General features: G+C 43.8%; 1 protein-coding gene across 1 annotated transcript; it reads right to left on the bottom strand.

Moving 5' to 3' along the window:
• Positions 1-632: 632 nt before the first annotated feature.
• Positions 633-10,278, bottom strand: LOC124399728. Its single transcript, XM_046870875.1, has 9 exons — positions 10,216-10,278; positions 9,095-9,182; positions 8,824-8,979; positions 8,442-8,648; positions 8,165-8,333; positions 7,015-7,094; positions 5,579-5,715; positions 1,289-1,368; positions 633-1,039 (listed from the first exon to the last, which is right to left on the bottom strand). The coding sequence occupies exons 1-9, from the start codon at positions 10,260-10,262 to the stop codon at positions 633-635; spliced, it is 1,371 nt and encodes a 456-aa protein (XP_046726831.1). The 5' UTR covers positions 10,263-10,278.
• Positions 10,279-13,387: the final 3,109 nt, after the last annotated feature.

The raw sequence follows: 13,387 nt of genomic DNA, 5'->3' as shown, positions 1-13,387 counted from the left end.
TTTTAGCTGCTGGAAGGCACTGCTGTGCTCCTCCTTCCAATCCCCAGGGCTCAATTTCCTGAACGCAGCAACACGCTTATCTGGAGGCTTTTTGCCCCTTGGGGCAGCTGTCAATGCAAACAAAGGTTTTGCGATGGTGGAGCAGTTCTGGATGAATCTCTGGTAATACAACACCATCCCAAGGAAAGACTTTATTTTCCTTTGAGACGGGTTACCCCATCCTCCATCATCAAATCAGACTCTGATACTGCCGCAATAGCACTGACCTTGTCTGGGTCAGTTGCTACCCTGTACTGTCAATAACGTGCCCCAAAACCGCACGCTCCTCTGGAGGAAATGACACTTCTTAGGGCTAATTTTAACCCATGTTCGAAGCCTACTGAACACCATCTCAAGTCTTTTGATGGCCCACCCTCGTCCGGGCATACACAAGTAGGTCATCCAGGTAACAAAGCAACGCCAGGAAATTTTGGTCGCGAAGATATTCATCATTAGGCGCATGAAGCTTGCGGGGCTGTTACAAAGCCTCGGCAGCCTGTTAAATTCAAATAGGCCCATTGGCGTTGTGAAGGCCGTGAGCTTCTTGTCCTCCTCCGCCATGGCAACATTATAAAAGCCAGAGGTGAGATCCATCACGCTAAACAAAGCATTCCCACCCAAGGCCGCCAACAGTCTGCTTGGTGAGGTAAGGGGTAAGCGTCCTTAATGGTCCGAGCATTAAGCCAGCGGTAATCAACACAAACGCGAAGTTCACCGCTCTTCTTCCATACAAGGACCAGTGGGGACGCCCACTCACTACAAGACTTCCTAATGATGTCTTGCTCCTCCATCTCTGAGAGCACCTTCCTCAAGGTTTGATATTGGGCCGGGGGGACACGCCTATACGGAAGCCTGAAAGGGTGGTTGTCCGATAAATGAATCCTATGGACAAACTCTTTGGCCTTACCACAGTCTAGCCTGTGTTTAGAAAACACATCCTGATACTTCTGAATCAGCTGTAGAAGCTGATCCTTCCAGTACGGAGTGACTTCGCAGGACCCTATGTCAAGGTCACCGAGGCCAAGCTTTTGCAGTACACTATGTATATCAGAAGGGGAACCGCATATACCAACAGTAGAGGAGACAGACTGGCTCTGTACATTCACAGCCTCTCCGTGACTATGTCCAAGTTGCACATCCAAGTCTTAAACTGCTAAAACAGGAGACACATCTGCTATTTTGGCATTACGTCTCAAAGTGAGCGGTTTATCAGATGGGTTAATAACCTTAACCGGCACCCATCTGTCACCTGGCAGTGTGGCTATAACACGCCCGACAAGAACACCCTTCTTGTGAGTCTGAGCCTTTGGTGGCTCAACCAGCACAGCACTACCCACAGAAACGGAAGAAGTGTGACAGCTTTAGCAAGCTTAGCGGTACCGATGATGGTTGGGATAGAACTGCCCTGCCATCTGTCATGCCCAGATAACATACTCAAGAACCGCTGGATCTCTGGTTCTCCTGTAGGATTCGGCTGATTCATGACACGCCAATAGCTTGGGGACTGCTTAAGTTGACTAAGAATGTATTTGATGACGTTAGTACCGACAATTAACTGGTCTTTATGTTCTGGTACAACAAGGGTTGGTACAACAACTGAGTGGTCATATACATGCATTTTAGCTGATAGATGCACTTGGGCCTGACCCGAACACCACCACAACCTACAAGTAAAATATCAGCGTGGGGCTGATCAGACTCAAGGGTCCCACATGCATCTAGCAGCCTGTGCTCCATTTCCTCGCTAATAGTACATGCCATAGAACCAGTGTCCAATAGGCCCTGGCATATGACTGTATCATTAACCAACACATCTGCTTTTTCCAATTTTGCAATGTTCTTGAACAAAACAGTGCTGCTACTTCACTGTCGGAAAAAAAAGTACAAAACTGTACCTTTTAGGGTACAAGTGGCCGTCACTGGGGTGGTACCCTCAAAGGTACCTTTTTGTATCTTTAAAGCAAGGTACAGAATTGTACCTTATAGCTTTGTACCATTTAAGGAACAATTTTGTACCCCACACTGTCAGAAAAAAGGTACAAAAGTGTACCTTTTAGGGTACAAGTGGCTGTCACTGGGGTGGTACCCTCAAAGGTACAGTTTTGTACCTTTTAAAGCAAGGTACAAAATTATACCTTATAACTTTGTACCATATAAGGAACAATTTTGTACACCAAGGTACAATTGTGCATTTTGAAAAGATCACAAAATTGTACCTTATTAAAAGGATTCCCAGGGTATACCCCAATGAAAGCAGTTTTGATCCTATGTGGGCGAAAAAATATCTTAAACTGGCTTACAGACATGCAGATTTTACAGATGCAATTTTATTTATAAACTTTCTATTTCAAAGAGAATTACTTGAAATGTATTGCATCATACCACAACAGCAGGTGCAAGAATAGACAAGTTCATAGCACATAAAAGCTCATCAGACATTACTTAAATATAAACAGATATAAAACAGTTTTAAAACAGCACCTCTTCAAGCAGAATTAACAGGAATACAAGAAATTGTCTTTACTGTATAATCCTTAATCAAATCTGAAAAAATACAAGAACTGATATACAGCTAATTATCAGCCTATTTTATGTGCTGCACATTGACGTTAATAGCAAAGGGCATTTCAGCAAGAATACCTACTTGAATAGAATTTCTTGAAATGTATTGCATCATACCACAACAGCAGGTACAAAAATAGACAAGTTCATAGCACATAAAAGCTCATCAGACATTAAATATAAACAGAGATATAAAACAGTTTTAAAACAGCAACCTCTTCAATAAAATTAACAGGAATACAAGAAATTGTCTTTACACTAGAATCCTTACAAATCAAATCAGAAAAAATACAAGAACTGATATATAGCTAATTATTAGGCTATGTCATGTGCTGCACATTGAAGTTAATAGCAAAGGGCATTTTCAGCAAGAATACCTACTGCTAATAAATAATTTGTCATCAACACTGTAGGTATCTAGTGCCTGGTAATCAACCTCCTCACCTGGTGAAAGGACAGTCCATTCATTTTCATATTTCACACAGTATGAATAATAGTGACGACAAAAAGATTCAGGTATAAACAGCTTGCCACACAATAACCAGTCTGTGTCCATGTTAAGAATGTACTTAATCTGAAAAAATAACGGAACTTCTTCTGCATGGAGGTGACCCACAGTAAACACATCTTTAACACAATATTTGACATCATTAATCTCTACTTCTGTTACTCGTTGAAGCTGTTTGCCTTCAAAATTGACATGGCTGTACTTCTTGTTCACACTTATTGAATGCTGGAGAGCTGAAGGTAAAGACTGAAAGGGTGTGTTCACACAACATCCAGCAACTTTCTCATATTCCCCCAACATATTAACAGAAGACAATTCCCAACATTGTCTATGCTGATGTCGGTTACTTAAAGTGGATGAAATGTTAATGAAATTTTTACAAGCGCTAGCGACCTGTTTGAAATATTGATGTTTGCCCTCAAACCTTAAACACCATAAAGAACGCAAAGCCCCATAGCATAGCATCAAACGAGAGTAATGGATTAAATAATGACATTTTGGCGTAAGAACATCACCAAACTCTTTAACTGTACATGACAAAAACTCAGAAACTAAGAGATCAAGAGTGGGAAGCCATTCTTTTTTTACAACTGGTGCCATTATAATGTCAGAAATTTCACGACAAAGTAAGTAGACATGCCAATAGCTACAGCCCTCTGGGATTCTGTGTGCTACCAAAAAGGGCAGTAGGCGAAATAAACACCATTTCTGTGTGGCAGACCCTACTACATTCAAGTTGTGTAGAAGTTTTTCAGAAAGAGGAACAGGCTTGTTTTTTTTATCATTCTGTCCAAAAGTAAGTTTCCTCAGCTCCTCGTTAAACTCTTGTATGGTTATGACTTTTTCTCTGTGAGCTTTACTTAAAACAAGGCGCAACACTAGAGGAACTACACCTTCTAAAAAGTCATGCATCACATCCGGAGGAAGTGAGGTAGTGACATCAAAGTAGTCCAGTTTGTCAAAAGGACAGTCTCTGGTAACACCATAAATGGCTTTCGTGTCAGGATTTTCCTTTACACACTCCAAGTGGTATCTGTGGACATCAGTAGTTCTTAAAACAAAGTCAGATTCATTAAAACATCTCTTAATGTTGCTATGTGTGGCCATGCAGTATCTACAAATTCTACCAACATTAAATGACATGCTGAATCCACCTATTAAGTGAGAGGAAAGGTTATCAGCAGATACAACTTCAACAGCTGCACGAACATTTTTTTTCCACACCATCAACAAGTACATTAATTCCTTCTGATGAAAGCTTTTTAAGATCATCTATGAATGGCTTCAAAATTTCATCTAATCCAAATTGTTTCACAAGGCTATAGCGAGCAAGTAAAGCTAAATGAATATGTTTTAACTGAGAACAATACTTTGTACCTATATTTCCAATTGTATAGTAAAATGCACAGAGTTTGTGTTTGTTACGTTTTGAACCCAGAGGATTACACACCTCAAACTCGTCTTCATAAAGATGCAGTCTCAGAGCTTGTGGGTTATTTGCAAAGAATTTGTGGTTTTTGAAATGAAGTCCATCTCGATAATCTTTTAGAACAAGTTCATCTTTTCAGTGTTGAACTCAGTTTGTATCTGGTCCCAGATGTCCTCATGGGAACAGTATTTTCTCAATACCTCACATATAGGAATGTACGAGTAACTTCCAGTCTTATTACCATACGTGTCTCTTAGTGTATACTGCACAGGCTCAGTCAACTCAAATTTTGATTTGCAATACTCTTTGAACATGTGTGGAGACCTAACAAGTCTCGAGGCCTCTGAAAAAGTCAGGGGACTGTAGCACTTTTGAAGTTCTGGGGATGCAGCAAGATCAAATCCATTTTCTTTTAGATGATATGCAAGAAATGAGTCATAGTTTTCTTTGAAAAAACTAAATAAGAAATTTACATCATCTAAAATTTCTTGCTGCACTGACTGAGGCAGGTGATTTTTTTCTCTGCATTTCAGAACAAAGGCACATAGGTTCTCTCTAAATTGCTGAAACAGCTCCTTCATGTTTGGAGGGGCAGACAGTACAACACTATCATTAGGACATTCTTCCTCAACATCCTCAAAGAAAGGAAGAGGATCATCAGTCATAGTCTGTTGTAACACCGTATGTTTATGCTTTCGGTAAACGTGACATCTAAAGGACTCATACTTTGAAAATGTTCTCTGACAGTCATTAAGACCACAAGTTATTGAAAAATTTGCCTCATGTGCATGAATGAGACCAATGTGCTGGATTAATTTGACAATTGTGAATGTTCTCCGAGAGCATTTAGGACAACAGAAGGGCGAGGCATTTTGCAGATGTTACTGTAAAGGTTGATTACTCTGGTAACTGGAGTAAGTAGAGCTTGTCACCATCCACAGTAAGTTTCAAAACATACCGCTGAAGAAACACCAGAGTGTTCTTCAAGTGAGGTGGATATGTCAAATTGAAGACAAATAGGCACAGAATGCAGAAAGAACCCTTCGTCCACACCGCTAGCCCGGCAGATCTCTATCCCATCAACTCTGATGACAGCAGTGACTCTTCTTGTAAGCACAGTTTTCCAGTCAGTGGTTTCCTGTACTTGAACAGTTGGATATGGTGAAGATGGGTCACTCTAAAAGACAAAAGCACAAATAAGATTTTATATCAGTCAAATTTTATGATCATACAGGTTAAATGTGCCCTAGAATGAAAAATTGAATTAACCTTGGCACCTTGGCAAATATCGTGAGTCTCAAACACTATTGCTTCCTCCTTTCATATGTAAATCTTGTGCATGAAAACACCACGGAAAAATAGGCGAATCTCAACATAACACCGACTGTAACGCAACCACCGGAATGTACGCTAGCATTTGCATATGCCAGCCAATGACTTGCCAAGTTCGAATCAGGAGAACGAACTCCAGAGGAAGTCTGGTGATTCTGCAGACGGAAAACAGCAGCATTCTTACAGCGTCACTCAGCTCGCTCTGGCTACTCTGGTTATCTCTGTATGTATGTAAACCTATTAATAGCCACACAAATGTTGTTCAGGCAACGCGTACATTGATTATCTTCACTGCATATAAAATAAAACGAAATAAAACAACCCTGCCTCTTTTCGTTTACATTTAAAAAAATATTAAGCCTATTAATAAGTGGTTCACGCAATAAGTGTGCATATATGATTATCTTCACTGTAATAAAATTAAATATGACATAAAACACAACTCTCGTTTCGTTAAGTTTTAATGATCAAAGAAATAACTTCACTTTACCCTCAGCCAAAACAAATAGCCAAGGAACAATTGATAGATCCATGAGGCCAAAGATCGCGCGATAGATATGCACAAGACGGATTATAACTCATGTTCAACCACTACAGAAACATCAGAGCCAGCGGCAGACGTCAGAAGGACTAGCCGAGAAAAGGCTGCTCTAGCCAGGCTTAATGAGCACTGAGCGCCCAGTGGCCGACTGGATCTCGCAACTCCAAAAACTGGAGATCAAAATTTCAAATAGGTGCTCTCTTTATAAATAAACCACAGATTTTAGCTTTAAACAAGTACATTTTTACTGAAACAGGCACAAACATATAAGGTTGGATCAATGCCTAATCTCTCCACCGTCATGCCGCAACTGACTATGCAATGAAACAGCCAATCAGAGCAGAGGTCCACATTACTATTCATGACCCTTCCAAATAAGGCAATATCAGCCCATTTCATTCTAGGGACAATTTCTAGGGTTGTAAATGGACCTGTAAAACCATATCTGGACATTTTTTGCCCTTAAATAAGCCACATACACTCTATGTAGATATCAGGGAACAATTTAACTAATCTGCATTAAGAGTAAGATGATTATTATTCAGTAAATGTTTTAAAAATTAAAAAAATGCATTTATGATAGACAGAGAAACATGCGCATACCTCCCCAAGCACAATGAAGTGTTCAAGCTTTTCTCTGAACAAGACTAGCAACATGAGAAGTGCTGTTTTGAAATCAATTCCTGAAACAAAAGAAAACACATGATACTGACTAATGTTCCCTCTAATTTTTTTTCTTACTGAGCAAAACTTTTCTCTATTGAGCGGACATTTTTGACCACCTGAACTTGTACAGTGTACGTAAACACACAAAAAAATGTAATTGTAACTTTTAAATAATGTGCCATTTCTATTTTATTTGACCCCTGATGTAACTTAGTGAAAACAATCAGTTCAGTCACTAAATTAAGCATGTTAGGTGACTTTTCTTTCTTTTCTTTCTTTTTTTTTTTTTTTTTACAGTGCTGTGTTAACTAGTCTTTACTAAGAAATTCTATTTTAAAAATCTTCCAGGGACAGTTTAATTCTTTATAATAATAATATGAGCAGTTACACTGAGATGGTTTGGACAACTTTAATGTGTTTTGTATAGGCTAGTCAATTATTAGCAATAGACAGCATTAAACCATCAACATTAAATGTTTGTTGAATTTCCACGATTTTTCTATATCAGGGGGTTTCAAACTTTTTAATGGCTAGGCTTTATTAAGCTTACAATATAATATAATAAAATTTAAAGATAATTGAAGTAGGCCTATTAAAACATATCGGTTATAACTATTTAAACTGATATATTATATCAGTTTGCTTCAATTTGTTTTACTATTATATTATTATAATATGAAAACAAACTGAAGCATTTAACAGATTATAGCTATTAACAAATCAAGAAAAGTGAACATGTGAACTCTTTAATAGTTATCCTAACATCCATGAAACCAACACCATACACACATTTGCACGCAACACCTGTGATGACGTTATATTTCACATGTCTTTGCATTTTGCGTTGCCTCTCGTATTGAGCCATTGATACAGACATGATATACAACCTGACTGAGCCTTGAAAGTGGTGCGTAGCCATCAATGGTGGGGCAGAAAGCTGTCAGATTTCATTAAAAATATCTTCATTTGTGTTACAAAGATGAACAAAAGTCTTGTAGGTTTGGATGAGTAATTAATGACAGAATTCTCAGTTTAGGGTGAACTAACCCTTTATTAAATAGGATAAGATTAAAAAAACGTCAATTACCATTATGGTCTTCAACGAGAGATTCTTCTCTAGCTTCTATGAGCGGCTTTGCTAAATGAGATTTCCCGCAAGCAAGTTGTAGCACACTGGATGCAATGTTTCCAAAGCTTTCTTGAAAGTGCCGGCAAAGATTAACAGACTTGTACAGGAAACCAATTTCTTGATAAAGCTGAAATTTGTTAAAAAGACACAAACATAAGAAAGTCAGAATTTTTTATACAGTTTCAGTGTCCTACATGTTAATGGGTTTGTGTACTTTTATAATTTCCACACTTACCCCTGATGAACTCTTCAAAAACGGATATTTGTTGACAGCATCTTCAACAGTCATCCCACCAATAATCTCCTTACGCCTCCAGGCAAAGGTCCTCCTCATTCGCTCTTTAACAATACGAGCATCTGGCTGTGTCTTTCGATATTGGTCCTGTAGGACTTTCACATGTCCCTCTATTGAGGTAGCATCCTCTCCAGCAACATCCATGTCCTTGTACACAGACAAAAACAATCAGGTAGAATATTATTTCTAACTTCTTGGCAAGAAAATAAAGAAAATGTTTGCCTTTTCACAGGTGTCTTGTCACTCGTTATAATGATAAATTTGAGAACAATACACTGGCAACATGTACCATTGTAAAAAGATTATAAATGTATGCTCTCACCACAGGCCTTTTCATTTGTTTGCAAGTGCTTTTTTCAGGTTTCTGAGACTTTTTTGAATGACCAAACTTCTGTTTAAGTTTTTTCACTTCTTCAACATCAGCCAAAGGTGTCCGTTCAAATTTAAACTTGCGTTTCAGAGACATGTGCCATGTGTGCTATTTAAAAAAACATATTTTGGCAAAAAGAAGAAGAAGGAAAAAAGGTTTTACACAAAATTAACTGTATGACTAGAACCAAGAGTAGGATATTAAGATTTACTCCTCTACTTACATATCCATTGCCCTCTTTGTCCTTTAAAAAGGGGTACCTCAGAATAAGGGCCTTAGCCACTTGAACATACTCTTCATTAGTCGGATACCTGCAAAAACATTTTAAACACTTTGTAGAAACAAAGACACCTACATCTTGGATGCGCTGGGGGTAAGCAGATAAACATAAAATTTTCATTTTTGGGTGAACTATCCCTTTAAGTTTTATAAGCACAAATGTTCTCCTTGCTCTGTTCTCGGATGCGCGTTCGTGACGTCACGTAATACGCAATTACGTTGAAAAGGTCACGCCTGACATAAGCGGAAGTACAGATTCGGTGTTTACAACTTGAACGTGCAAATACTAACCCTGCGTCTCTATCAGCTCCCTAGTTCCCTAGGTCGTGAATCAGTATGAAAGTGAATATGGCTGATTCCCTGATCAGTGCCCTGACTACTGAACTAGGGAGCTGATTGAGACACACGCCGTTTACAAAAAAAAAGGTAAAACAACTAATGGTTCTTCCATCCTGTGTTGTCAGTACCACCAGACAGTCATACCCTTCTCCATCAGAACAAAAACACCTCTGAAGGGGGTCGCACACCGGCCGCGCACATTATATACGCGCAAGCTCAATTTTGACTCGACTCCTGATAGAAGAGCTGCACAATGGGAGTGTTTTACGTCAACAGGGAAACATTACATATGCTTTAATATTTCGCACTGAGGTTAGTGTACATGGAAAAATGGCACAACAAAGCAAAAGGAAAGAAAAGGCTACGTTTATTATACATTTTTAGACTTTATTCAAGTTGTTAAACTAAGAATGTAAAACTAATGTATCTTGCAGCACAGGGTGAAGTCAGTATGTACATTAACGACAATTTGAGAGAAATATAATAAACATTTAATCTAAACAATGTACATGGCGCTCTGTGGCGCAGCAGGATTTTGAACAACTTCCTGGGCGCCGCGGACAGGCACCGAATGTCGCCGCGGACACTCATAGGAAACAATGCGTTCGAATTTTAAAGACGTGGCTCTGTGCTGAGCTTCGCGTCCGGTGTGCGACCCCCTTAAAACGCTGTTGCTCAGTAACGGTGGAAATTTTGTCCGGTAATGCTCTGGAAACAGGGACTCACCGGCTGATTCTAATGGCGGGATTGAAATGGTCCAGTCGTGGCAGCATCTACATTCTTCCTCTGCCACCCTCGGTGCTTCAGGGCGCGGCCAGCTCCAGCGAGCTCTCTCCTTGGTCTCCACCCGGCATCGCTGTGGTCCAGGAGATCTCGCCTCCCCTAGGACCATCTCAGGGCACGGCCCTGGTTCTGGGCGTTCCGGAGGTCAGTCTCGAGAGGCTGATTCCCTTGAGGCGATTTCTGGGAGCTTGGAAAGCTCTCCCAGATGTGTCTCGATGGGTCCTGCGTACTGTAGAGCGATTAGGTAGGTTACTCGATTCAGTTCGGGTCTCCTCCGCCCTGTTTTTATGGGGTTCTTCCCACTCTGGTGGGACGACGGCAGGCTCTGGTCATGGAACAGGAAGTAGTTACTCTCCTCAGGAAGGGGGCAATCTAGGTGGTCCCTCCTTCAGAGCGAGAGTCCGGGTTCTACAGCCGGTACTTCATAGTTCCCAAAAAGGACGGGGGATTGCGTCCTATTTTAGATCTACGTCAGCTGAACCGCTCTCTCATGCGACTCAGGTTCAAGATGCTGACCCTCAAGCAGGTCGTGCTTCAAATCAGATCCGAGGACTGGTTTGTCACGGTGGGTCTGAGAGACGCGTACTTTCATGTGTCCGTCCTACCATCTCACAGGAGGTTCCTGAGGTTCGCTTTCGGGGCCAAAGCTTACCAGTATCGGGTTCTTCCATTTGGCCTTGCCCTTTCGCCCCGTACCTTCACGAAATGTGTGGATGCGGCTCTGGTTCCCCTGAGGTCTCAGGGCATCCGCATCCTCAACTACATCGACGATTGGTTGATCCTAGCTCAGTCAGAGCAGCTGGCGGTCCGGCATCGAGATGTCGCTCGCCCACATGAAGGCTTTGGGGTTTCGGTTGAACGCCGAGAAGAGTGTGCTTTCTCCTTTCAGAGAACCACCTATCTCGGTGTCATATGGGATTCAACTACTTTGCGTGCAGCTTTCTCCTGCCCGCATTGTGGCCATCCTTGCAGCCGTCGGGAAGGTCAGGAGGGCAGCCTCTCACTGTCAAGCAGTTCCAGACACTGCTAGGGCTTATGGCAGCTGCGTCCAGTGTGATTCCACTTGGCCTGCTGTACATGAGGCCCCTTCAGTGGTGGCTCAGGACCCGCGGGTTCTCACGGAGGGCAATCCGCTCCGTACCATCAAGGTCACGCGATGCCTACGTGCCTTAGATGTTTGGAGAGATCCCCGGTTCCTATCTCTAGGCCCTGTGCTGGGAGTCCCCGGTTGTCGCTTAATGCTAACGACGGATGCGTCCCTCACAGGGTGGGGAGCGGTCATGAGTGGTCGCTCCGCCAGGGGTCTGTGGGAGGGGCACCATTTACTGTGGCACATCAATTGCCTAGAGATGCTGGCCGTGTTTCTAGCTTTGAAGCATTCCTCTCTGTAAGGGCGGTTTACATCCCGGGCCGGTTGAACGAGGCAGCGGACGCCCTGTCGAGGCAGGGGTTGAGGCCCGGGGAATGGCGGCTGCACCCCGATGTGGTGGAACAGGTTTGGGAGAAATTCGGCAGAGCCCAGGTGGATCTGTTCGCGTCTCGAGAGACGTCGCACTGTCCCCTCTGGTTCTCCCTTATACCTCCGGCCCCTCTGGGGCTGGATGCTATGTCTCAGGCGTGGCCGAGGCTGCGTCTGTACGCTTTTCCCCCCCGTCGCGCTGCTTCCGGGAGTTCTGGAGAGGGTTCGCCGGGATGGAGTCAGGCTCCTCCTGGTAGCTCCAAGGTCCAAGGCAAACCATGGTTCGCGGACTTGGTGGCTCTCCTCGAGCACCCTCCGTGGGAGATTCCTCTGAGGAGGGACCTCCTTTCTCAGCTAGGGGGTGCCATATTTCACCCCGCCCAGAGCTGTGGAGGCTGTGGCTGTGGCCCCTGAGGGGGCACGGCTCCGAGGTTCTGGTCTCTCCACCGAGGTGGTGGAGACCATTCTCCACTCCAGAGCTCCCTCCACTAGGAGGTTGTATGCCGGCAGGTGGCGTCTGTTCTGCTCGTGGTGTGAGCACCACCGGCTGGATCCAGTCTACTGCCCAGTTGGTTTAGTGCTGGATTTTCTCCAGGGACAGTTCGCCAAGGGGTTGGCTCCTTCCACCCTAAAAGTCTACGCGTCTGCCATTTCGGCCAATCATGCCCCTGTGGCTGGGCAATCTCTGGGCAGAGACCCCTTTGTGACGCCCCCAGTACGGCCTAGAGTGCCTGGGTGGGACCTGGCCGTCGTCTTGGGGGCCCTTTCTGAGCCCCCCTTCGAGCCTCTAGCCGAGGCATCTTGGAGGCACCTGTCTATCAAAACCACATTCCTGTTGGCCATCTGCTCTATAAAAAGGGTGGGGGACCTGCAGGCCCTCTCCATGGCCCCCTCCTTCCTGGAGTTTACCCCGGGTATGGCTGGTGCCCTCCTTTACCCCCGTACGGTTACGTCCCCAAGGTGCCCTCGGTCGTCCCACGACCCGTTAGGCTACAGGCATTCTATCCTCCTCCATTCCAGGCCCCAGACCAGGAGAAGCTTAACCGGCTCTGCCCGGTGCGTGCTCTGGACACTTACATCCGCAGGACGGGTCCTTGGAGAAGGTCCCGTCAGCTGTTTGTCTGCTACGGCCCTCACAAGAGAGGCTTGCCTGCTAATAAGCAGACTCTGAGCAGGTGGATTGTTGACGCTATCACGCCGCCTTATGAGTCCTCTGGTCTCCCCGCTCCCTTCGGGGTCAGAGCTCACTCCACCCGGAGTGTGGCTGCCTCTAAGTCTTGGTCCTCTGGAGTTCCCCTCCAGGACATATGTGACGCTGCGGGTTGGTCCGCCCCACTGACCTTTGTGCGGTTCTATAACCTGGACCGCAGTGCCACTCCTGGCCCCTCGGTCCTCCTCTAGCTGTGGTCACATACACACTGGGCAGGGACTGGTCAGTCTGGCGTGATTGGACACTCGTTCCCAAAGCGTTTCGACGCAGCTCGAGTTCCTGAAAGGGAACGTCTCTAGGTTACGTATGTAACCCTAGTTCCCTGAGGGGCGAGACGCTGCGTCTCTGTGCCACACCTCCGGCGTCCTGCGGCGCTTTCTTCTCCTTTCAGAAGCTGCCGCTGGCTTCTCTCATATGCATTTTATACTCCTGGTCGTGACGTCACC

Source organism: Silurus meridionalis, chromosome 17 (genome assembly GCF_014805685.1).
Source record: "Silurus meridionalis isolate SWU-2019-XX chromosome 17, ASM1480568v1, whole genome shotgun sequence".
NCBI classification, from domain to species: Eukaryota; Metazoa; Chordata; class Actinopteri; order Siluriformes; family Siluridae; genus Silurus; species Silurus meridionalis.
Note: the sequence above shows the minus strand (reverse complement) of the source record. Positions and strands in the feature narration are given on the sequence as shown.